This window comes from Amblyomma mixtum, chromosome 6, assembly GCF_055824585.1.
Source record: "Amblyomma mixtum isolate Tamu chromosome 6, ASM5582458v1, whole genome shotgun sequence".
NCBI lineage: Eukaryota > Metazoa > Arthropoda > Arachnida > Ixodida > Ixodidae > Amblyomma > Amblyomma mixtum.
Genome location: NC_143017.1, coordinates 17,812,205 through 17,835,091, shown reverse-complemented (window position 1 = coordinate 17,835,091; position 22,887 = coordinate 17,812,205). Strand labels below are relative to the sequence as shown.

Here is a 22,887-nt window from a genome sequence, read left to right as displayed (position 1 = left end):
GCTTTGATGTAGCAAGAATATGGACATTTGCACCCCAATCATGATAGAGGCTTGCTTTTGACACCTGCTATCTCTAGGTGATATTGAAGTGCCCATGGCATTCATGCTGCATGGCTGCAAGTGTTCACGGGTTGGCCCTTGCATTGTGGCTGCAAAAAAAGGGCTTCACCTGCAGTACTCGCACATAGATGGGATGACTTTTACAGTGACAGCTCTCAAGGGCATGTTTCAAGGTTCGATGGCATCGGCATGACACAAAGGTGTGCGCAGAGGAAAGCGGGAGGGAGGGTGAGGCAGATGCAGTGCGGTCATTGTTAAGCATGCAATGACAGCATAGTGACACCCTGCATTAGAGAATAAAACAGACTGCTGTCACTGAATTCACTTTGCGCGCCGCCGCGGTGGCTCAGTGGCTATGGTGCTCGGCTGCTGTCCCCAAAGACGCGGGTTCGATCCCGGACGCGGCGGTTGAATTTCTTTGGAGGGGAAATTCGAGGCCCGTGTACTGTGCGATGTCAGTGCACGTTAAAGAACCCCAGGTGGTCGAAATTTCCGGAGCCCTCCACTACGACGTCTCTCATAGCCTTAGTCGCTTTGGGACGTTAAACCCCATAAACCAACCAACCGAATTCACGTTGCACACTGCCATTGCCATCCAGTGAGCTTCTGCCATTGTGGCATTTCTGCAAGGTGTTGTAGCAGCCCCACTGATTTGCTCTGCTGGGTGTGCAGTCTGCGTCCTGCCTGGCCGAGACCCAAGAGCTCAAGTCGCGAGTGCTCAGCTCCGGCCGGGAGTGTGCCGTACGTTACAGGGAGCTGCTTCAGCTGGTGCTTGAGGTGAGTCTGTGGCAGGGTTTTTTTTTAAACTCGGCTTCAGTGCAGACTGTGGTTGAAATTAATAAAGCTTGTCAACAGGCAGAACATCGTTTATCTTGTCAGCACCTGTGTTTGCTTGCACCGCGGCACGCAGCTTCTTACTGAGTGGCCAAGTGCACGGGTAGCTACAGCTTTATTCTCGGGAACACCGCAACTGTCACTAAGCATACGACAGCCACCAGACAAAGACAGAAGTCGTGCTACGACCAGCACCGTTCAGGCCAGTCACAATCTTGCAGAGCCACCTCGGTGGCTCAGTGGTTATGGCACTCGGCTGCTGTCCCGAAAGACGCAGGTTCAATCCCAGCCGCGGTGGCTGAATTTCTATGGAGGCGAAGTTCAAGAGGCGTGTGTACTGTGCGATGTGAGTGCACGCTAAAGAACCCCAGGTGGTCGAAATTTCCGGAGCCCTCCACTGCGGCGTTTCTCATAGCCTGAGTCACTTTGGGACATTAAACCCCTGTAAGCCATAAATAATCTAGCAGGGTGACATGGTCTTTCTTGATTGCCACATGATCAGGAGGAAGGTCTCTCAAGCCTCTTTAGTGGGACTCACCAACCACTTCATGCATTGGGGGAGGGTGACCTGTTAGAACGGGGTGGCAGCGGAATTTCCAGTTCCAGGTGACATCATCCTTGTATCCGTCATAACTGAGGCATACACTTTGAAACTTTCTCTTCCTAGAGACTACTCCGAAATGTGTGGCTTCGTGCATGTGCAAAAAAACTGAGTGGATGCCCGGCAGCATAACCAAGCCTTTAGATTTCAGAAAATAACTGAGTGAAGCAGAATTCTTTATCAGCTAAAAAAAGCAGTTGGTTTTAGCAAAGTTCTTAAATGCTTTTATGGTCATGAAACTTCTCCGATACGCTACAAGAGAGCTTCGTGTGTTTACCACGTCTCACACGAGTCAGCGCTTGGAGTCCTGTGAGGGCAATGACGTGGAGAAGTGCCCGTCTGTATTACCGTAAGGTAAGCGCTAGCCTAAAGCAAATGTAAATAGCCTTATGCGCTTCGATGAAAGCAAGGACTCGGTCAAGGCAGCCGCAACCCAGACAGATAAAAACATGCTACTCATACAGCACTTGTATCTTAGTGGTACTCACCTATGGGGCAGAAACATGGAGGCTAACAAAGAGGATTCAGCTTAAGTTAATGACAGCTGTAACAGGCAGAATGGGTGAGGGAACAAACGCGGATTAATGACATCCCAGGTAAAATCAAGAGGAAAAAATGGGCTTGGGCAGGGCATGCAATGCGAAGGCAAGTTAACCGCTGGTCCTTAAGGGTAACAGAGTGGATTCCAAGAGAAGGCAAACATAGCAGGGGGCGGCAGAAAGTTAGGTGGGTAGATGAGATCTAGAAGTTTGCGGGGATATGGTGGCCGCAGCTGGCAAAGGACAAGGTTAACTGGAGAGACATGGGGGAGGCCTTGGCCCTGCATTGGTCGTAGTCAGGCTGTTGATGATGACTGACCACTGCACTACATCTTTCTGAGTGACACTGCAGGCAAGTTGCGGTGAAAATGAATGGCACAGTAATTCGCAAGCTTGGCCCATGTACGAAATTTCAGCTAGCAGCGGGAGAAAGTGAAATGCTTTTTGGTCTTGAAACAGCCACTAGCAAGGTTTGCTAGCGGCCGCCATCGATCACACATGGTTTTCGGTATCTTGATGCTGCAGCCAAGCTATCAAATAATAATCGGTAAACTAGCGTCTATCCTAAGCAAAATACCAACCCTTAGAAAGCACAAATATCAGGAGAATGTTAGGCTGTTGGCCGGCAAGCAGCCACTGCGAACAGGGCTCGCACGGCCATTTTGTGCCCCCTCTTGTCCCCCTGTATGAAACTCTGGCTTTAGTTTCGTGACCAGAAAAAGCACTGAAGGGCTATGGTTATAGCAATCACTATTGTTTTTTTTGTTCAATTGCTGCGGAAATGAACGGCTGAGGCTCATCATTTGCTGTTTTTAAAACTGACATGTTGCCATGCACTGGAGGCAACAAACCTTTGTTGCCTGGGAAGACCAGGGTCAGTAAAATTTACGTATGTTGCCACAGCTGCATCGATGTGAGTGGTGATTAATGATTCATTACAACGTACTAATGTGCAGGTTGTTCACAAGCCCACTGCAGAGGGTAAACAGCAACTGGTTTCAACGTCACGCAACATTGCTGCGGCTGTCACTGACATAGTTGCAGCTGCGGAGGCCCTCAAAGGTATTTCCTTGCTTGTTTTTTTTTTTTTTTTGTTGTGTACTTCTCTTTTGTAATGTTTTCTCATCAAAAAATATAGACCAATCAACAATATCTATGATTAACTTTACGCTGTAAACAGCACTAAGACAGGCAGAACGAAAAAGAAGCTTCTGAACTTTCTCATGGGTGAAAGTCTCAGTGACACCCAGTATGTTGTACGCACTAGAAGTGCTACTGAAGGACTCTGACATGGTAAGCGTGGACACAGCTGGACAGCGTGCTGTCTTGATATAGAACGTGCTTGGCGTTAATGTGGATATATGTACGTACTATTCGAGGGGCTGCAACAGCTGTGCCAATTGCGCCATTCTGATACATTTGCTTATGTCAGCACAAAGTTGCGCCAAAAGGATGGAATTTATAAAGATTGTGCCACGCTGCTCCAAAATCCAAAAGTAAGCTTTCGTGTCCGTTAAATTGTTCCAAATTTGGAACTTAGTCCTCAAAATTGAGTTTTCTTTTTTTCTCATGGCTTGCTCCAAATTTCTATTTTTGTGCCCCAAAACTAAGGTTTCCCTCCTCCTCCAAAAATTGCTCCAAATTCTGATTCAGCTGTTGCACCATGGTATTGGAAACCTACATTAAAACCTCGTTGGTATGTTCCAGGCTCATAGGATTTCCCGGTTTCGATTCGTGTTGTATAAAATGGACACACACACACTCATGCATTCACGGACACGCACGCACGAGCACACACAGACAGAGCCAAGCTTGTAAAAAAGTCCTGGCCAGTGAAACCGAGGGTTGTTCGGAGTTGTGTGGCCTAGTTGCAGTATTTTTTAGTGCGCTAACACTTATAGTGGCCATCCATTCCCACATTTAGGCATTGTGTGTTTGTCTATCAGATGGTGGGCAGCCTGCCGAGGTGCGTTACATAGAACCGTGCATGCAGAGGTAGAATTGCCAGTGGTGTAGGTTACATCACACCGCAGAGCATGGCGACTGCATTTACAAAGTGATCAGGCGGGATTACACCTTCCCGCACGTAAGAAGTCTCAAGTGACTCTGCATACTTTTTTACTGCTGTCCTACTGTGGGGATTTGCGGAATGACCCAAAAGAAGTGTGACTGGTGCTGAGTAGCACGCGATCGCTGCAGGCACTGACTGGGCTGACCCCAATGACCCCACGGTGATTGCCGAGACCGAGCTGCTTGGTGCTGCATCGTCCATTGAAGCGGCCGCCCGGAAGCTGGCCAACCTGCAGCCACGCAGGAGTGTCAAGGTGGGTGCAGTGGATTCTCCCACTGGGGAAGCTCGGGGGGGAAGCGCAGTCATCGGCCGTGTAAATCTGCTCATTTCACACTTTGCAAGCAACACTGCCAAAGGTAGCACTCCTGTTTGTGCTGGTTACATTCACCAATAACTGAATGCTTGGCCGCCTTGAAGAGAAAAGTATACAACAGCTGTATCTTACCAGTACTCACCTATGGGGCATAAACGTGGAGGCTAACAAAGAGGGTTCAGCTTAAGTTAAGAACAACGCAGCGAGCTATGGAAAAGAAAATATGAGGTGTAACGTTAAGAGATCGGAAGAGGGCGGAGTGGGTGAGAGAACAAACGTGGGTTAAAGACGTAGTTGAAATCAAGAGGAAGAAGTGGGCTTGGGCAGGGCATGCAATGCGAAGGCAAGATAACCGCTGGTCCTTAAGGGTAACGGAGTGGATTCCAAGAGAAGGCAAACGTAGCAGGGGATGGCACAGAGTTAGGTGGGCGGATGAGATTAAGAAGTTTGCGGGAATACGGTGGCCGCAACTGGCAAAGGACAGGGTTAATTGGGGAGACATGGGAGAGGCCTTTGCCCTGCAGTGGGTGTAGTCAGGCTGATGATGATGGTGGTGATGATCATGGCTGCCTTGGCAAAGCAGGTATCTTTTGCCACGGCCGAGTGCAGACACCATGATTTGCAATTTCTAGCATATGACGCACGACAGAGCAAAATGGTTTCACAAGGGAGAACTACCTGCGCAGTTTTTTTTACCTTGTTGCATGCTAAGTAGGAAATAGAGCATAGAGCTTGCAGTGCAGAAGACGAGTCGCTGCAGCTGCGTCCAAGGAGAAGAGGGGCCCAGCTGTGAGATATGTTTGATATTCTTGGTTGTGCCCATGAATCAACCAGGAGTCAGACATATGCCCACAGAGGGTGCCTGATGACCAACGCCTCTCTTGCCACCATGCTGGCAGTGCCACCAAACACCTGGTCGGCCATCTTCTTTCTGCCTTGCATTGTCGAGCATCGATGCTCAGCTCTGGGGACCACCAGGCAGCTTGCTGACGTGACTTGTACTTTTGCTTGTATGTCTGTTCTTACTGTTGCTTACTGTTGTTTACTCAAGTATACAATAAAATCCCACTGTTACGTTTTTCATGAAACTGAAAAAAAAAATAAAAAATTGTACCAGCCATGCAACCTGTAGCCGAACACAGGGCATGAAAAGATTGTATATTGTTGTCCGCCATTTTCTCTGCTTTCTTTCTTGTCTTGTACCCGGCGCGGTGGCTCACTGGTTATGGTGCTCGGCTGCTGACCCGAAAGACGCTGGTTCAATCCCGGCCGCCGCGGCTGAATTTCGACGAAGGCAAAATTCTAAAGGGCCGCGTACTGTGTGATGTGAGTGCACGTTAAGGAACCCCAGGTGGTCGAAATTTCCGGAGCCCTCCACTACGGCGTCTCTCATAGCCTGAGCCGCTTTGGGACGTTAAATCCTAATAAACCAAACCTTTAATGTCTTGAAAGCATAACATTCTTCTCCGGAATTGGCAAGGCTTTGTGGAATTCATGATCTGATGACTTTATCTGCATGAGCAGCTTTTGGTGAAAGAGAGAGAGCAGCAAAGAGGAAGAGTGCGGTCACTTTAAGGGGGCAACTGACAGCCTTTACTCCGGCTTCCACAGCATAGTGTGGAGGGCGTAGATATTTTTTCACGGCACCATGCCAGGCCACTGTCACTGATGCTGCTCTGCGTGGAAGGGTGGAAATGTGTGCACAGTACTGAGGCTACCACAGCGCAGGCCTTGCGTGGCCAAAACGGAGCCCTGGGGCCTATGACTGACCAAGATTGCTCTCGTGGCAAGAGATGTCATTATTCGGAAACCCCCAAGGGGTGGCACTGACATCGGCATGACTGGTGCCAGGGTGTTGCTTGCTAACACACTCTTTCTTTTTCCCGTGCTTTCAGGAAGCCGATGAGAGCCTCAACTTTGATGAGATGATCCTGGAAGCGGCCAAATCCATCACAGCTGCCACATCGGCCTTGGTTCGGGCAGCCTCGGCCGCCCAGCGCGAACTCGTTGCGGCCGGCAAGGTAGGCCTCCCTCGGGGGACGCAGCTTCTCTGGCTGCCCTACACTGCCAGCTTGGGGTGTCTCGAGAACAGAATGGACAAGACGAGCACTGTTTCGCAACTAAACGTTTCACTGACAGAACGAAAGTTTATCTGCGCTCACAAAGGAGCACATCAGGAATGCAATGAGAAAACACCAAACTAGTGAAAGAAAAAAAACACAAACAGTGAAAAGCCTTGAGGTCGCATGCTGTCCCCATTTCTTTTTGTACTAGGGTGATGGATATGTTGTCTTTTACTATGTGCAAAGCTTCAGTGGTTGGGACAGGGTGGTGGTATTTTTAAACTAAGATGAACACCCTTTACAACTCTTACAGTGGTGCGAATGTTTGTGTTCTTTCAGGTCTTGTTCATTTTTTTCTTCTCTGTTGTCCTTGTTCATTTTGTGGTGTTACCACTCATGACGAATATCGTCATACAACTAGCCAACTTTCCGATCTTTGTGGCTCTTCAACTGGGGCACTCAATTGTGTGTCCCCTTTATGCGGTCACAAAAGCATGCACGAAAGCAAAGGCTATGAGTTTGAAAGAAATAAGTTCTGTTTTGCTGTTCGGCAATGCCTGTACTGGTGTAGTACCCTACTGAATGCTGCTTTTGATCACCACCACACAATTCCACCGCCACTGCAGTGACTTAGTGGCTGCAGGATTGAATCCTGGCCACAGCAGCAAGGTGGCAAGGCATCTAAATGTGAAAATACTTTTATCTTGTGTGATGCCAGCGTGCAGTAAAGAACCACAGGTGATAGAAACAAATTTGGAGCCCTCCACTACAATGTCTCTCTTAGTCCATGTGCAGGTTTCGTGCGTTAAAGGCGTAGGTAACAAAATATTTGCCGCCAAGATTTCTGGCCCAAATGATGGCTGTGGCACTGAGAGTGACCAAAGCACCACCTTTTTAAAACTGAAATGAGTGGAAAGTAAATATTTTTATGAGTACTTCTCCAACCGCCACGCCGCCACGCCACGCCACAATACGAGATGTGATTTCAACCATGCCCATTGCAAGCCATCATTGGCATGGACTGCACGAAAGATGCGTTTGACGTGCTTTTGTTTCCTTGTTTAGAGCACTTCATTCGGCTTCCTCATGTCAATGCATCTCCTTCCTTCCTCGTGTCAATGGGGTACTTGCCTGATTTGGTCAGAAAATAATTAGAAATCCCCATCATCTGCACTGGTAACCGGTAGCACCATCTGGCATCCACCAGAGGAACCAGTGCTGTGTACTGGGCAAGAGCAAGCTTGCAGTGCTTCACTTGACCCGCAGAAAATGGATGCCATTCCTAAAGTACTGTTTGATCTTTAGGAGTCGCTGCACATTCATACAAAGTGCAAAGTTGAGCATGCACACACCATATTGCTGGTTCTGTGCTCCCTCAGCACCAAGTTGGGGGACTGTGGCGAATCGCCGACGTTATTAAGAGCTGACTGCGCTCAGTTTATTTGTGCATCTATGATAAAGGCTAAGCATACCAGTGCATACACCAAGCTCATATCACTACCTAGCTCAAGGTAGTAACAGGCCCAGAACTCGGGCACCTACAGAGAGGTGTGGTTTATAGAATGTGAGCTCTGCTGATACGCTTCATCACTGCCTGCCTTACTTGAGCTTCCTAGCAAGATGCGTCCACAAACTGTGGATGGCACCTTTTCCCAAAACATCGCTGTGATATGGGGGTTGCCAATATGCCTTTGGGCAGGCAGCTGAAAATGGAAGTGACAGTTGTTCGCTGAAATGTGCACATCCTGTGCAGTGTGTGATTACCTTGTTTACTGATGACAAATGCACGTCATCTGTTTGCAGTTGGGCGAACGAATACCGTGCAGTTCACTCGATGGCCAGTGGTCCGAGGGCCTGGTATCAGCGGTAAGTGCCTGGCGCTCTATTCTCATTTCGCGCAGCTACGAGGAAGGGGTGCATTCAGTGCACTGCTCATGTTTGGCACCAACCAGCTTGTGTCTCCCAAGTTTGGTTGTTGTCTTGACTTTTCAGCTCAAATCTTGGGCCCCAGTTGAAGTCGCTTTGCCAGTCTAGTGCAGTAGTGGCTAAGTGCGAAAAACTGGGTGTTTTTCCTTGAAACCATCACTCATTTGTCATTGCCACAACAGGCACTGCAGTTAGACCGGGACGTAACAAATTTCAATGTAGTGAATTCCACAGTACTATTACTAAGTTCCTCAGTTTCCCCATTGTCGCTCCCATTGAAGCATATGCCTTTGTGAACTCCGTGCAATGAAAGGATTATGGCGGTTCCCCTAAATTTAATTCACTCACTGTGATGACTATTTGAGTAATAGCTAGAGTGCAGTGTTGCTTGAAATTCTGCCAAACTGCACCAAAGTTTCATGCTGCCAGTTAACTGTAAAACGAACTGCCATATGAAGGTTGTTTGCAATCACACTGAGTAAATGCAGTTTACATTGTGCACCCCTCTACGAGCAGTCTCTGTAGCTTTTTGCTTTTGTAGCACAACACTAGGTGGCACTACAACAGTTCTCATTCCTTGGGAATGTGCATCTGCATATTTTTCTTGTCCGTTTTTTATTGCCTAGTCTTTTTTTTTCTAATCGTCCAAATACCGGACTTGCGCTCTGGTCGCACATCATGCAGGGATAATAAGCTCTCAACTTTTATTGCAAATAGCTCAAGAAACGAAAAATTTTTTGCTGAAAGCCCCCCTGAGGTTCACTGCGTTGAATGCAGGCCTGTTCTGCTGAGTTGTGCCTGTCTGCCCAGTCCACTCATTGCACTAACGGTGTGTGTGCCCAGGCCCGGCTGGTGGCGGCCGCCACCCACAGCCTGGTGGAGTCGGCCAACTGGCTGGTGCAGGGACAGGCCTCGGAAGAGAAGCTCATCTCCTCCGCCAAGCAGGTCGCCAGCTCCACTGCACAGCTGCTCGTCGCCTGCAAGGTGAGCACTGTCCGTGTGCGAGAGGAGAAAACTGTGCGTTGAGGCTACTGGTATGGGTTTCCACTGAACGGAAAGGAACGGCACAAGCATCATGTCACTTACATCATTCACTTTGGCACAGTTGGACCGTCTTGATCCTCGCCCTTTCACAGAGGCGAAGAGCCTCGGTCCGTGGCCATAACAGTTGACAGCCATCAAGGCTCACAAGGCACTGTTTTGTTTTTTACGAGAGGCTGCCTTGATTGACAGATTCTGGCTGTGTTTCCCGTTCCTTATCTTTTCCCTCTTTAATCCCCTCATTCCCTTCCCCAGTGCAGGGTAGCCAACCAGAAACCTTTCTGGTTAACATCCCTGCCTTTCCCCCTCTCTGTATCTCTCTCTTGGCACAGTTAGTGTGCACACTTCATTTTTTTAGAGCAAGGTTGAGGGCACTACAATATGGTAGCACAAAAGTAGCCATCTTTTTATTTATTTTTCAAATTTTGCGCGCATCGTTTAAATGCCTCTAGAAACCACACCACGCAGGAGATCTGTTGGAACATGAGCATTTTGGCAGAGGTCTGCTTGGATGGGAGGCAAATTAGAGAGCGTCACACTCCGACCAGAGTCTCCTGGGAGAAGAGACGTTTCGGGGCCTGCTCGGCATTTTCTTCATTGTTGACTGGATGGGGCAAGACTGTGCTCATTAGACCTTCTTTCAGCCCACTGCCACTGTTCTGAGATAGGGGTTGCTGCCATGTGAGTCACATGAGGTGGGAACAGTGTGTGTTTGCAGGGCAGTGGGAGATGGACTTCGCGGCATCGCAAAGGCCATGTGCATACGCTCATGGAAGGCATCCTCGTTCCGGTTTCTGTTCTCGGGTGTGCTCTTTACGTGCCAGGATTCTAAGAGCTGTCGCTTGAATGGGTTAGGTTTGGAGTCAGTGACCCGAGCAGTCTCAAAATCGGTGCAATAATGGAAGTCCTCGGAATGCTCCACGATCGCACTGTGCTCTCAACTGAAGTTGCAGGCATCGTTCCTGTGCTGGCAATGTCAGTGTGGAAAATTCTTCATTTTGGTGACGTAACTGATTGAACAGTCGGCATTGGGGATTGCATTGATGGTGCCCGGTGCTTTTTCCTTTGAAAACTTGGTTGTCTTATAGCTCTAGCTGCCACACGAGCAGTTCCAATGCCCAATCAGTCAATAGACATTGAACTCAATGGGGATTGTCGGTGCTACAGGAAGGTTTTCAATAACTGTTGAACTCGATGGAGACTCAATGGAGGTTCATGAATGGCCATTGGAACCTCAAGGGCCATTGAGAAAGGTATCTCACTCACCATATACTGAGAAAACAACACGTAAAAATCGAAATAAACAAAGGTATCTTCTTGATTTAATGCTGAAATTTTAGACAGCATTAGCTAGTTAAGCTAATTTTTATTCGGCAATCAAAATGACAGGTCCACAGAACATCCGGCATTCAGATGTAAACAGACTCTGGTCTGTTTACATCTGCCATTCCGCTTTGTTTCTCGTTATTTTTTGCCTCCTGGCGCACCTTATGACAGCAGAGACCAAGAAGTGCCCCACAAATGCTACAACGACAGTAGCTATGAGCACAACAGAGACCGTCACTGATCTGTGGCTGCTTCGCCAGCGAAAAGTGAATGCTTCTGAAACGAACCACGCATTACTGTCTCTAGATTGTGCTGAACTGTGACGTACTATTTATGTAGCTTTTTCCGTAAAAAAGTTTTAATTTAAATAGCACCTACTCCAACATTCGGCTCGTTTTACTCAGCTTCACTTGATATTTCTTTTTCAATGTTGCTACCCATAGCGCCATCTTCAGATCGCATGCTCACTACTCATTGATCATTGAATATTGCTTTGTGCCAGCTGTGCGTCTGAATGGCCCTTGAAAATTTTGATCGCCATTGACTCAATGGGCATTGAGATTGCCCATGTGACAGTGGTATAAAACAGGCAAGCTGGCAACATATTGACTTGGTGTATGAACACAGGACAACGGGGAAAGGATGGGACGAGCACCAACTGACGACTGAAGGTTTTGGTCCAGAAACATACATACCGTGTTTACTCACGTAATTTGTGCAACCATAATTTATTACTGTAGTTTATAAACTATTATTTTACTCTCATATATTTTTCGCTCCGCCAGACCATCAGCATGCACACAGGAACATGCAAGGGAGGCTTGAGAAGATCGGTCGGGCCCTATCGCTGCAAAAGTTGTGTGTGGCAAGGGGACGCTTCATCTACCCAGCTTGCTCACTCTGACGTTTTCTTTATGGACAGTTGCGAAAGGACAGTTCTGGTAATCTCTATCACGCACCGGAATTTGAAGCTACCGAACCATTTGCTGTTTGGTTTGAAGCTAGTGAACTGGGCCGCACTCGACGGCGCCATTTTATTGCATGTTATCCCCATTTGCCACCGATTGCTGGCTTCGCAGTTGTAGCATTCTGCATTTATTGCTCTGAGCTGTGCATGCACCATCGTGCCATCCCCCGGGAAGCTACTACCCAACATGGTGCAGGGCGAGAGAGGGTTTGCGTCCTATATTTTGAGGGAACTATTTTTCTGGCCAGCAAAGGGTATGAGTTGGGGGATCAATGTATAGGCGGCAGTATACAGTGTATATTGCACGTCATGACCTGCGTAGAGTTTCTTTAGGATGCGTTCGCAAAATCTTTGTGTAATTTGCGCACCCCCTTTTTGAGGCCTTAATTTAAAGATAAAAGTGTGCAGGTTATGCAAGTGAATAACGTGCATGTTTTTGGACTAAAATTTGCAGTTGTCATTTAGTGCTCATCTTTTCCTTTACCATGAGTGCATGATTGCTGTTTCTTTTGGTAATCTTTTACCTGCCTGCTGTAATGCACACTAGTGTGAGGCAGGTATTTAACAAGTACAGAGATCATAAACAAAGAAACAAGTGAGTGGTCGCCCTCCCAGGTAACGCCTGTATCAGCAGCCCATTGATAAATCTACTACCTAAGGAACATGCGTGTCTTAATCAGTGACGTGCCTATTTTGAGTCAGGTTATGCGGTTGTGTGGTATCATTTTGTCATGCTTTTCTTGAGTTTTTACCTGTGCCATTTCATTTATATGCTGCCTCACCTGTAGCAATAAACCGTTTGGTTGTTAGTCAGCGCTGGTGTTTGTCCTTGTCTTGTCTTGTCTTCCGTTGCGCTGTTTTATCCAGTTCTTCAAACATGTACCAACCAGCCTGTATTTCGCCTCTTCTGGAATCCCCCTCCCCCCTGTGTGCAGGTGAAGGCGGAGCCAGACTCGTCCTCGATGCGGGGCCTCCAGGCGGCCGGCAACGCAGTGAAGCAGGCCACCGACCACCTGGTGCGCGCGGCCCAGCGCTCCATTGCCCAGGAGCAGGAGTTCCAGCTGGTCATCAACCGGCGCATGGTGGGCGGCATCGCCCAGGAGATTGGCGCCCGCGAGGAGATCCTGCGCAAGGAGCGCGAGCTGGAGGAGGCCCGCGAGCGGCTGGCACAGCTGCGGCGGGCCAAGTACGGCAGCGCCGAGGGCCTCCTCTAGCCCCCCCCGCACACACGCACACACACCGTCAGAAAAGGGGAGGGGGGAGAGGGGGCCATCCACCCGCAGCCCTTTGGTAACTTCCGCTCGTGCACTGATCTGGAATGCAACGGGAGGGCTGCCACCGCTTAAATGCTCTGGTGTGCCAGGCTTTGACTGTTGTGCACCGCTGTGTGGTGCAGGAATGTCTGGGAAGTGCGCATTTCCTCTCGGAACAGTGCAGCTCAGAGGAGAGGTTCTTCTCTGCCTCGCATTGTTTTGCGGTGTGCTGCTGCAAATTGTGCTGCACACACTCAAAGATTCCCTCCCTGTCTTGTCTGCACGAGCTACTGCAGTGAGCTGATCAAGAACTCTCCATCGCAGTTTGGGGCTGCAAAGACACTCTGATCTTGGCCTCTGGAGGGAGAGCAAAGTACACTGCGGAGGGGCCCTGGATGTCAGACTGCAAGCAAACTGGCTTCCCTGGCACCAGTCCATGGCAGAGGGTCAGCCACTCTCGGTAACCTTGCTGGGCCTCCCTAGCGTGTCCCAAGCGGCTAGGTGCAAGCAGTCGGCAGGCTTTCGCACCAGGGTGTCTCCAGCCTCCCAGCTTGCATTTCAGATCATTGTACTACTTCCCCCCCTGTACAAGTTTGTGTGCCAAGTGGTGCAGCGACCATAGCAGTGTGGTTGTATGGCAGGCCCTTGTTGACGTGCGAGACAGGTCAGTGTGCGGCACTTTTCTGATTACAGTGGAACCTCGTTGCATTAAAGAAATGCAGTGAGGGGAGAGGGGAGAGTATCAACCAAAACCACTATGATCGTGAAAAGTGTTGCCCGAGAATAAGTACAAAGACACTTGTTGACGCCTTCACTTTCCACATAGGCCGGCCAGTGCATGCACCTGAAGAGATTTTCTGGTGCTTGCAGGCTTGGAAGCCTGCATTGTCCTTGGTGCAAAAGCAACCGTAACATATTGAGTCCGGCGAAGGCAAGAGCGAAACTAGCCAGAACCTCTCGAGTGTCATTGCCTTCGTTTTTGCATGCTTCGCCCCGAGCCATTCTGCTTCAAGTTACGCACCACCCCAGGCTCGGCCAACTCATATGTTAGCGCACTTATGGTTGGGCACTAAACATATCATACGATCGGAAATTGATGAAATTACGAACATACTTTTCGGGAGATCGTATTATCCGGAAGACAAGCATTAACTGTATGCAGCATTTTTATTGCGCACTATTTTAAGCATATGAGCTGGCAATCCGTACAAACCTGGAACGTATCAACGAGGGTCTACTTATATTGCAACAAGCATGGCGAGTCCCACTTGGCACACCAGTCTGTGTTCACAGCTGCCAAACCTCAGGCTTCGTGTGGGTGTGCCTTGGGAACTGCATTTTTGTGTTCAGAACAGAGATATCTTCAATCACTAGTGATCCAGAATGAATTAACGCAGATGTCCTCTAACTTTCGATTGCATACCGTGCCGCAGTTTATTTACAAGTAGGTGGTGTGCTTGAGTGTGTCCCTAAATCCAGATAACACCACATCCCTGAGTGGTTGCATTTGTTGACTCTGACGCACTGGTGCTAATTGTGGTGTGTGTTCCTGGTGAAGTCAGAGAGTAGGGCTTCTCCCCTGCAGAAGTCTTCCCTGCAAACCTTCCAGTGCTGTCCAAGTGCCTTGTCACCAGGTGTGACTTATGCGGTCATAGCCATTGTGCCTACAAATAAAGTTTGATAAGCAGCTTGCTTGATGCCTGCAGTTTCTTTCAACTTGGCAGAGTGTGATCTGTTGAGAACCGTAGTGAGTTTTTTCACCTCTAATTGACATACTGCAGCAGGTGCTTGTTCTTGTGCTTGAAACCACAACACAGCTATAGTGCGGTTTTTGTGTAACTCGCATGATCCTGTACCCACTTGTGACATTGCATCCACTACTTGTCTCCTGTAACCAAAACTGTAACTGATCACAACAAATGCAGTTATAACATATTCACTGAGTGGAGGCAAATTTTGCATGACGAACATGTTTACTGGTGTACAGCAGACTCCCGTTAAGACGAACTTGATGAAGACGAATTCTCGGGTAAGGCTCTCAATGTGAGAGCATGTGGTTGTTTTCCCACTCCATGCAAAAAAAGAATCCGCTTCTTAAGTCAAACTTTCGCAGTGACTGCAACCCACGGCAACTTTGCACAACAGTACTCGTGAAGTGTCCACGGGGCACAACAGAGGCAAGCAAGAGAAAAAAAGACTGGCAGTTTAATTGCTAAGCATGAAATCGAAACGGTTCAATCTTGTTATAACAAAGTTGAAGGGGCCCCGGCGATTGCTTCATTATAGCGGTAACTTCGTTATAGCCAGTGTTGACTGAGCTTCCAAGGGAAACCATCATTCCAGCCACCGCGGTGGCTCAGTGGTTATGGTGCTCGGCTGCTGACCCGAAAGACGCGGGTTCGATCCCGGCCGCAGCAGCCAAATTTCTTTGGAGGAGAAATTCTAGAGGCCCGTGTACTGTGCGATCTCAGTGCACATTAAAGAACCCCAGATGGTCGAAATTTCCGGAGCCCTTCACTACGGCGTCCCTCATAGCCTGAGTCGCTTTGGGACGTTAAACCCCATAAATCAAACCAAACCAACCATCGTTCCTTCATTATATCCATTATTTCGTTATAAACCGTTTCGTTGTAAGGAGATTCCACTGTATTGTGGGAAAGCAGGATTTTTTGCAGGTGGACACCACTGCCACATACCTCAAAGAGTGATTGAGGTGTCCACTGACCCAGGGAGTCAGTTATGGCCCTTTCCTTTCCTCAAAATCAGGGGAGTATAAAGCTTGGGTGTGTTCACCAGCTGTGGTGGCTCATTGGTTAGGGCACTTAGCTACTGCACCAGAGTTTCCAGGTTCAAACTGGGCTGTGTGGCCAGGTGAAACACAAGGGTGGCCACGTGCTGTGTGATGTCAGTGCACGTTTAAGATTCCCAGCTGGTCGAAATTGTTGTTGGCCTCTGGTAGAGTGGTACATACCCACAATGGGGGTTTGGCCAGGGTGCCTTGCATGCATACAGCAGTGACATATTGACACAGTTAAGCTGTGCGAGGGGCGAAATTTTGTGTGAAAAATAAAATAAATTTGAAAATTATTGCTAGCAAATCAATCTCCATGACGCAGTGATGTACATATGAAGATAATTAATTGCACACTGGTTTAAGGACATAACCCCTGGCACTTGCCCCAAAGGAGAGAACGACAGGAATAGAAAGAGGAAGCCCTAATCAAGGGAGGGGAATCTCCAGGTTAGCTCTTCACAGAGAAGCAAACCGTCGACAGGAAAGGAGAAAATGGTGATGTGGTCAGGTGATTCAGTTTCGCCAGTGATTCCCAAAGGTTTGACAGAGAGAACCCCAATGAAGAAAACTACAGATTTAATCGTTGTATTCTGCACCGCAAGACAGATGTTGACACCTCACATTGGCATGACCCGCATAAGTGGACACTCCAAGGGAATGCTCTGTGCTGAATATCTGCTATAGCAAGGAAAGGCTCGTGAATCCAAGAGTGCAGTAGCAGGAAACATTGGAAGTGGGCTGCTGTCAAATGCACAGTGTTTGGAATAAATGGCACCACGGATCTATATAGGGCAGACCTTGCTAAAAAATCTGCCATGACATTAGCGTCAATGCCCAGTGAAAACGCAATTCTTGGTGAAATGAAAAATATTAGGGAATGGCTCAGTAGATCATCCCTTGAGCTTTCAACTGCAGTCATGACAGAAAGGCTGTCAGCAAGTGTATAATGACCTGATTAACAATACAAGGAATCTTTTCTAAAACCAACTGTGTCTGAAATGAATAACTACTATTAAGAGCCCTAGAATAAATGCCAATAGCTGCCTTTTCAATTTGCTGGGAGGCATCAGTGAAAACTGCATTATCAGTGGGATAATTGGACAAGTAGTCCTCTATAAGCCCATTTAAAACTTTTGCAGGCAAATGTTTTGCATTTCTTGAGAGTGTGTGGTCAAAGTGAACTGTGGTGTCAGTCCACAGGTTGTGAACCTGTACTACAGAACTGATTGTGGCAGATTTTCGACAGTTCAGAATCTGCGAACACAATCTGTGGGAGCCTATACCTAGGCCAAATAATACCGGAAAACAGAGCCAGGTTAGTCAATCCTGAATGGCTTCTAAATCTCTCAGAAAAGTTCATAAAGTGAGAAGCTGAAACCGTGAGTTTAAAGGTGCACTGAAGAGAAATCTGAACTCGTATTTTTACCGCAGGAACTCGATCTACACGTTCCGAGCGCTTCGAATTATTGCCCTATGCGGCCGATTTCCCTCAATTAAATCGGATTAACGTCTCACTGCGCCTTTTTTTTTTTTTAATTGCCCGCAGACGGTGGGAGGAGTCGACCAAGCTTTCAGCCAGTCCCGTGGCGGCTTGCCACTCTGCCATCGGTGGGGTGATATGTAGTGATCGGCGAAAGCAAAGAGTCCACGCCTTTTTTTTTTCCGTGGGCCTGATTCGCAGCTGTGTAGTCTCTGACTAGATCTATTTACTCATGGAAACAAAAAAAAAAAAAAACAAAATAAAAGCAATAGAAAAGTCACCACATGACTGCCTGAAAGGCACTTCCTGCGGCAAAAAAATGAGTTCAGATTCCTCTTCAGTGCACTTTTAAATCGGGTATCTGTGCCTCCGAGAGCAGCACAGCATTTGCCACAGTTTTTGGTAGACCAAGGCAAAAATGTGCAGAGCACGTCTCTCCAAAAGAATCAAAGGTTGAAGCTTGTACCTTGGACAACCAGAAAATGGAACACAACCAAATTCAAGTAGTGGCCTTGCATAGCATTTGTCAAGAAAGAGCCAAGTGTCGCAATGCATGCCGAATTTTTTGGGGCTGATTTGCACCGACCTGCCAAGGGCGCACTCACCTTTAAGCGCATTTCTTTTAATTTGTAGCCACCAGTCTCTACCTGCGCATCGTAGGTAATGCCTAGGTACTTAACGGAATCAACCTGTGGGATTGGGGTGGAGCGATACAGCAAGGAGATGTAAAGGGGGGATGTTGGAAGGGGGAAAGCAAGGAGGGCACTCTTATCTACATTCAAAACTGACCGTAAACTGCCCAGTCAAACTTCCAGAGTGTTGAGGTACGCTTGCGACACCTGATACAAAGTTTGGACAACCTTTGCAGAAGCGAAGAATGCAATGTCGTCTGCAAACATGTAGACCTTGACAGCCGTATGGACAAGAACGTCTCGCATGAGTACATTAAATGGTAATGGTGAGAGCACAGAGCCTTGAGGTTCACCCCTTGAATGTGCGTATTTGCTGGAATTGTAAATACCATCAGTGCTAAAGAAATGCCTATAGTTTAGGAACTCTCTTGTCCACACAAAGAGGTACGAAGGAGGATTGAGTTCAGCTAGTTTATGGAGCAAAATACTGTGCCCAATGCTGTCTTGCAACTTTGCACTATCCAATGTAACTAGTGCTGTGACCTCCTTCTGCTTCATTGCAACCTTAACTCAGCTGTCCAAGTCTATGTGTGCAGACCAAATCGAACACCCACCGTGAAAACCAATCTGAGCCTCACTGAAGGCACGGAGAGCTGGTAACATAATTTGTGAGGCGGCTGTTTATCACCCATTCCACAAGTTTTGTCAAATTTAAAGTGAAGGAAATGGGCCGAATATTACAAAGATCGAATCCTTTCCCCGGGTCTTTTTAGCAATAAATTATTTTCGCTGTTTTCCAGTCTAGTGGAATCCAGGCTGTTTCCCTGGACCAATTCACAATGTGTAGGATGTCCGGGGTAAAGTCTGAGCTAAGATCTTCAAGATACCAACTGCTATTCCGTCACTGCCAGGGGCGGCAGACTGCAGACCACTAACTACACAACATAAACTCACATGGAGCAACTTCTGTGAAGTCTGCAGGCAGATGAGGCAAGATGGGAAAAAACCATACTGCATGCACGAAGTGTGCAGTACGCCCCTGAGCTGTATGCAATTCAGGTTAGGTATTGCTTGTTGAGGGGGTAAAAACTATAGACTGGGTCACAGGAGTGGAAGGCAAAGAGTTAGTGTGTTCCATATATCTGTACAAAGCTTTTCGATTAGCTAGGCTGGACAAATAGCTGTTCAAATTTTCATTGTATTCTTCCATTGCATTAGATAGAGATCTTTTAAACTAAGCTGCAAAGAATTTGTAATTTATACCAAAGTGTTTGGGCACTGGTTATGCGCTAGACTGTTCCATGCGGCCTTCCTGTGACGATGGGCGGTTTTGCGGTCTTCATTCCACCAGCACCAAAGAATCTTGTGTTGTACAGCTGAATTAACCATAAACAAAGAATGCTTAGTGGCAGAGAAGTTAAAACTCCAGGAGCCCTGTCCAAGTTCACCGAGGCAACAGTAAAGGATGATGTTTTGCCTAGTAATTTCTTGAACTTTACAGTGTTAACAAATTTCAATGTCTAACCAGTCACCCTAAGGGTCGACTGAAGGGGCGACTTTCACACTATAGTGAAAGTTATCGGGTAGTGGTCATTCATTGTACAGGGGTCAAGGTGACCACAAGGTGTTTTACTTATACAGGGGTCAACTGGTGACCACAAAGATATCCCAGCCCCATTAACAGCTAAAGTCAAATCAATTGCTGAATGAGAATGAGCTTGCACAAAATTTATAGCATGGCTGTTGTAGCAGCGCACATCGTTTTAGGACATCCAAGAACAAAGTATGTGCCCTCTGACATCTGTGCGGAAACTCCATATAGCATGATGCGATTGAAGTCTCCCCCAAAAATTACATTAGTGTTATTGTACAGGAAAGCATCTAAGCAGTCCATCCTACGGATGCCAGTGAGGAAGTAGATATTCGCAGCTATTGGAGCAGCACACTGCGGTACAAGATCAATTGCAAGGGTCTCACAATAAAGATGTATAACTTTAAGTGACACATTCGTGCGATGAAAAAATTGTTGAAATCAATTGTTACCAAATCCCAACCCCTGCAGTTCATGCAATCAGCTCTAAACACACGGCAATTCTTAATTGAGAAGGAGCGATTAGAAGAAAGCCAAGTTTCTTACAGTAAAATGATGTCTAGACTATGCTTAAGTATGAGCTGTTGTAAATTGTGGAAGGAAGATGCAATGGAGCGACAATTCCATTGGAGGACTGTTAATCCTGCCTTGATGGTAGTTTTAGAAATGAGGTAGCAACAGCCTCTTCCAACGCATGAAACTTCTCCATGATGCCTGATGAACTTTTTTCTCATCAGATTTAGACAGTGAGGAGGAAGCGCAATGCTTCTGAGTTGGGCACAGCATTTCTACGTCAGAGCAGCAAATATTTGAGAAAGAGCGTGTGTGTCAGTATCATTCATCAACACTGGCATTGATGTTAGAGAAGAATGTGTTTGGATTGAGTTGACAGTGCTGTAGGAGGAAGGACACGTTGACACGGTTTGGCTACTCGGAGTAGATGAAGCAACTTGTGCTGATCATACATAGAGGACACCAGCAAGAGCCTTGTCTACAGCAGCAACAATGAATTTTATCAAGCCGGCTTCAACATCAGTACGATTGGCACAGACTACCTGTGTGCAAGTGACTTTTGGAGCGAAAGCTCCACTTCTTGCGTACAAACCTTGAAGGTCATGTTACGTACGGCACTGATATGACCTCGAGAAAAAAAATTTTGGTGCAAGCGGAAATCGAACTCAGGCCTCCTGCATGCGAGACAAGGATGCTACCACTCCATCACGACTGTTTTTTTTTTGTTTTCCCAACATGGTATTTACACGAGGTCCACTCCGCCACTCGACTCTTTGAAGTGAACGAACGTGCATCTAGTGATTGCACAGATGTCTAAGAAACGTATCTTTGAGATATGTACTGAAGCATGCATGAATAATTTAATTATGAGCATGTAAAGTACTGATATCTGAATTAAGCGAGGTGCGAAGCACTTTTCCCCTGAATTCCCTCGTGCATGGCGTGCCTTCCTAGCACCCTCACGCGGCACCCACTGAAGCCCTAACACAATGTACAGCAATGGTCTAGCAGATGACGCGCGTCTAGTGAATGCACTACGGTGCCTTGATGTCCACGCACCTCCGCTTTCAGGGTACCACCCCGCACCACTGTTTCCCCCTCGCAGCAGCATGTTGGGTCCCACACGCCGGTTGCGTACAGTGCATGTGGCGCGGTTTGTATGTGGTTGCATGGCCACTGGAATAATACGACTAAACTGGAAATATGCAGTACATAGTTGTTTCGCTTGTAGCAATAATGTTCTGGCACTTTTGATTGTGTATTATGAATGGTGCAGTCGCTCTAACCACATGGCAACCGAGAAGTAATGATGGACTGCTATATTCTCCAGTCACTGGTTGCACAGAAAAAGGACAGCGGTTGTTTGGTAATCCTTCACAGTTGTAATTTAAAGTGTCATGGTCGCAGAATTCAGTAGAATTATGCTGCATTTGTTGTTAGAACGTAAGGATTGTTCACAGGGCCCTAATTTTCTTGGGTGTGCCAGCAGCTTTGAAGGATGACCTGCCAAATATAACTATTTCTGCGTAGTTGACACCCGCTTTTTCAGCATTCTTTGGGATTATTTCGTCTTATTACTGCACCATATATGGACAATTCCGCGCAGTACTGGAAATTTCTCTTCCAAACGGCCCATCGCCACACTGCTGTGAGGTGTACAGCTGTGACATGTCTGAAACCAATTGGTCATACTTTCTCGACTGCTTGTTCCGTAAAAGAATAATGCAGACGGTTGAATTTCCCTTTAAACGGGCGTTGACTACATGTAGATTGATGATGCAATGAGGCGGCGTTTTGCTGATTCATAGTTGCTAAGTAGCCTTTCCAGGGCAAATTTAGCTCACACATTTATTTTTTCTTTTCAAAACATCGAAAAAAAATCATTAAAAGCAACCAAGTCACAAAGGAACCTCACAAAATCAGCCTCTGATAACCACTTGGTTTGAATCCCATTAACCCTATGGGGCAGAAACGTGGAGGCTAAATAAGAGGGTTCAGCTTAAGTTAAGAACAATGAAGCGAGCTATGGAAAGGAAAATGATAGGTGTAACGTTAAGAGATCGGAAGAGGGCGGAGTGGGTGAGGGAACAAACGCGGGCTAATGACATCTTAGTTGAAATCAAGAGGAAGAAATGGGCTTGGGCAGGGCGTGTAATACGAAGGCAAGATAACAGCTGGTCCTTAAGGGTAACGGAGTGGATTCCAAGAGAAAGCAAATGTAGCAGGGGACAGTAGAAAGTTAGGTGGACAGATGAGATTAAGAAGTTTGTGGGGATACAGTGGCAGCAACTGGCAAAGGACAGGGTTAATTGGAGAGACATGGGAGAGGCCTTTGCCCTGCAGTGGGTGTAGTCAGGCTGATGATGATGATGATCCCTGCCAAGCTAATCTAAAAAAGAGGAGTCGGAGCAACGCGGGCTGCCTTCCTCATTTCTGCAGAACCGTCGGCTCCAGTTTCCAAAAGACGCTGGACTGTCGCCTCACTCGGTAGAAGTCGGGCAAGGCAATAGATCTCATTAAGGTATGGGCCTGGGCTAATTTGAAAACCACGTTTGACGTAAAGCGCGCAGAAAGACACAAACGAGTCAATAGGACAGACAAGCTCTCATCCCCGCAACTGTCATCAAGAAAGGCAAAGAAAAAAAAAGCGTGAACTCTAGGAAATGCCTGCCCAGAAACATGCGTGACGAATTTTACTGATGTGTCTGCGTGACGCCAGTGAAACTAGCCTTTTTCCTTTATAGTGGAGAAAAAAAAAGGCTCCTTTTGTTGCGCCACGCAGTCGCAACTTCTTTGCTTACTGATGCACAGAATGTAGGTATGCCACCATGATATTCGTTGTGAACTGACGCAAAGAGGAGGGTGGGGGGGTGGGAGATTTAG

General features: G+C 47.3%; 1 protein-coding gene across 4 annotated transcripts in view; it reads left to right on the top strand.

Moving 5' to 3' along the window:
* Positions 1-14,686, top strand: part of rhea (Talin_middle and talin-RS domain-containing protein rhea) — a 188,081-nt gene extending 173,395 nt beyond the window's left edge. For all 4 annotated transcript variants that reach the window (XM_089547598.1, XM_089547600.1, XM_089547599.1 and 1 more), the window contains exons 48-54: positions 733-837; positions 2,991-3,096; positions 4,234-4,358; positions 6,314-6,439; positions 8,285-8,347; positions 9,251-9,391; positions 12,677-14,686. In XM_089547598.1, the coding sequence (XP_089403724.1) occupies positions 733-837; positions 2,991-3,096; positions 4,234-4,358; positions 6,314-6,439; positions 8,285-8,347; positions 9,251-9,391; positions 12,677-12,955 (945 nt within the window). In that variant the 3' untranslated portion in view covers positions 12,956-14,686. The remainder of the gene's footprint in view (positions 1-732; positions 838-2,990; positions 3,097-4,233; positions 4,359-6,313; positions 6,440-8,284; positions 8,348-9,250; positions 9,392-12,676) is intronic.
* The last annotated feature ends 8,201 nt before the right edge of the window (positions 14,687-22,887 follow it).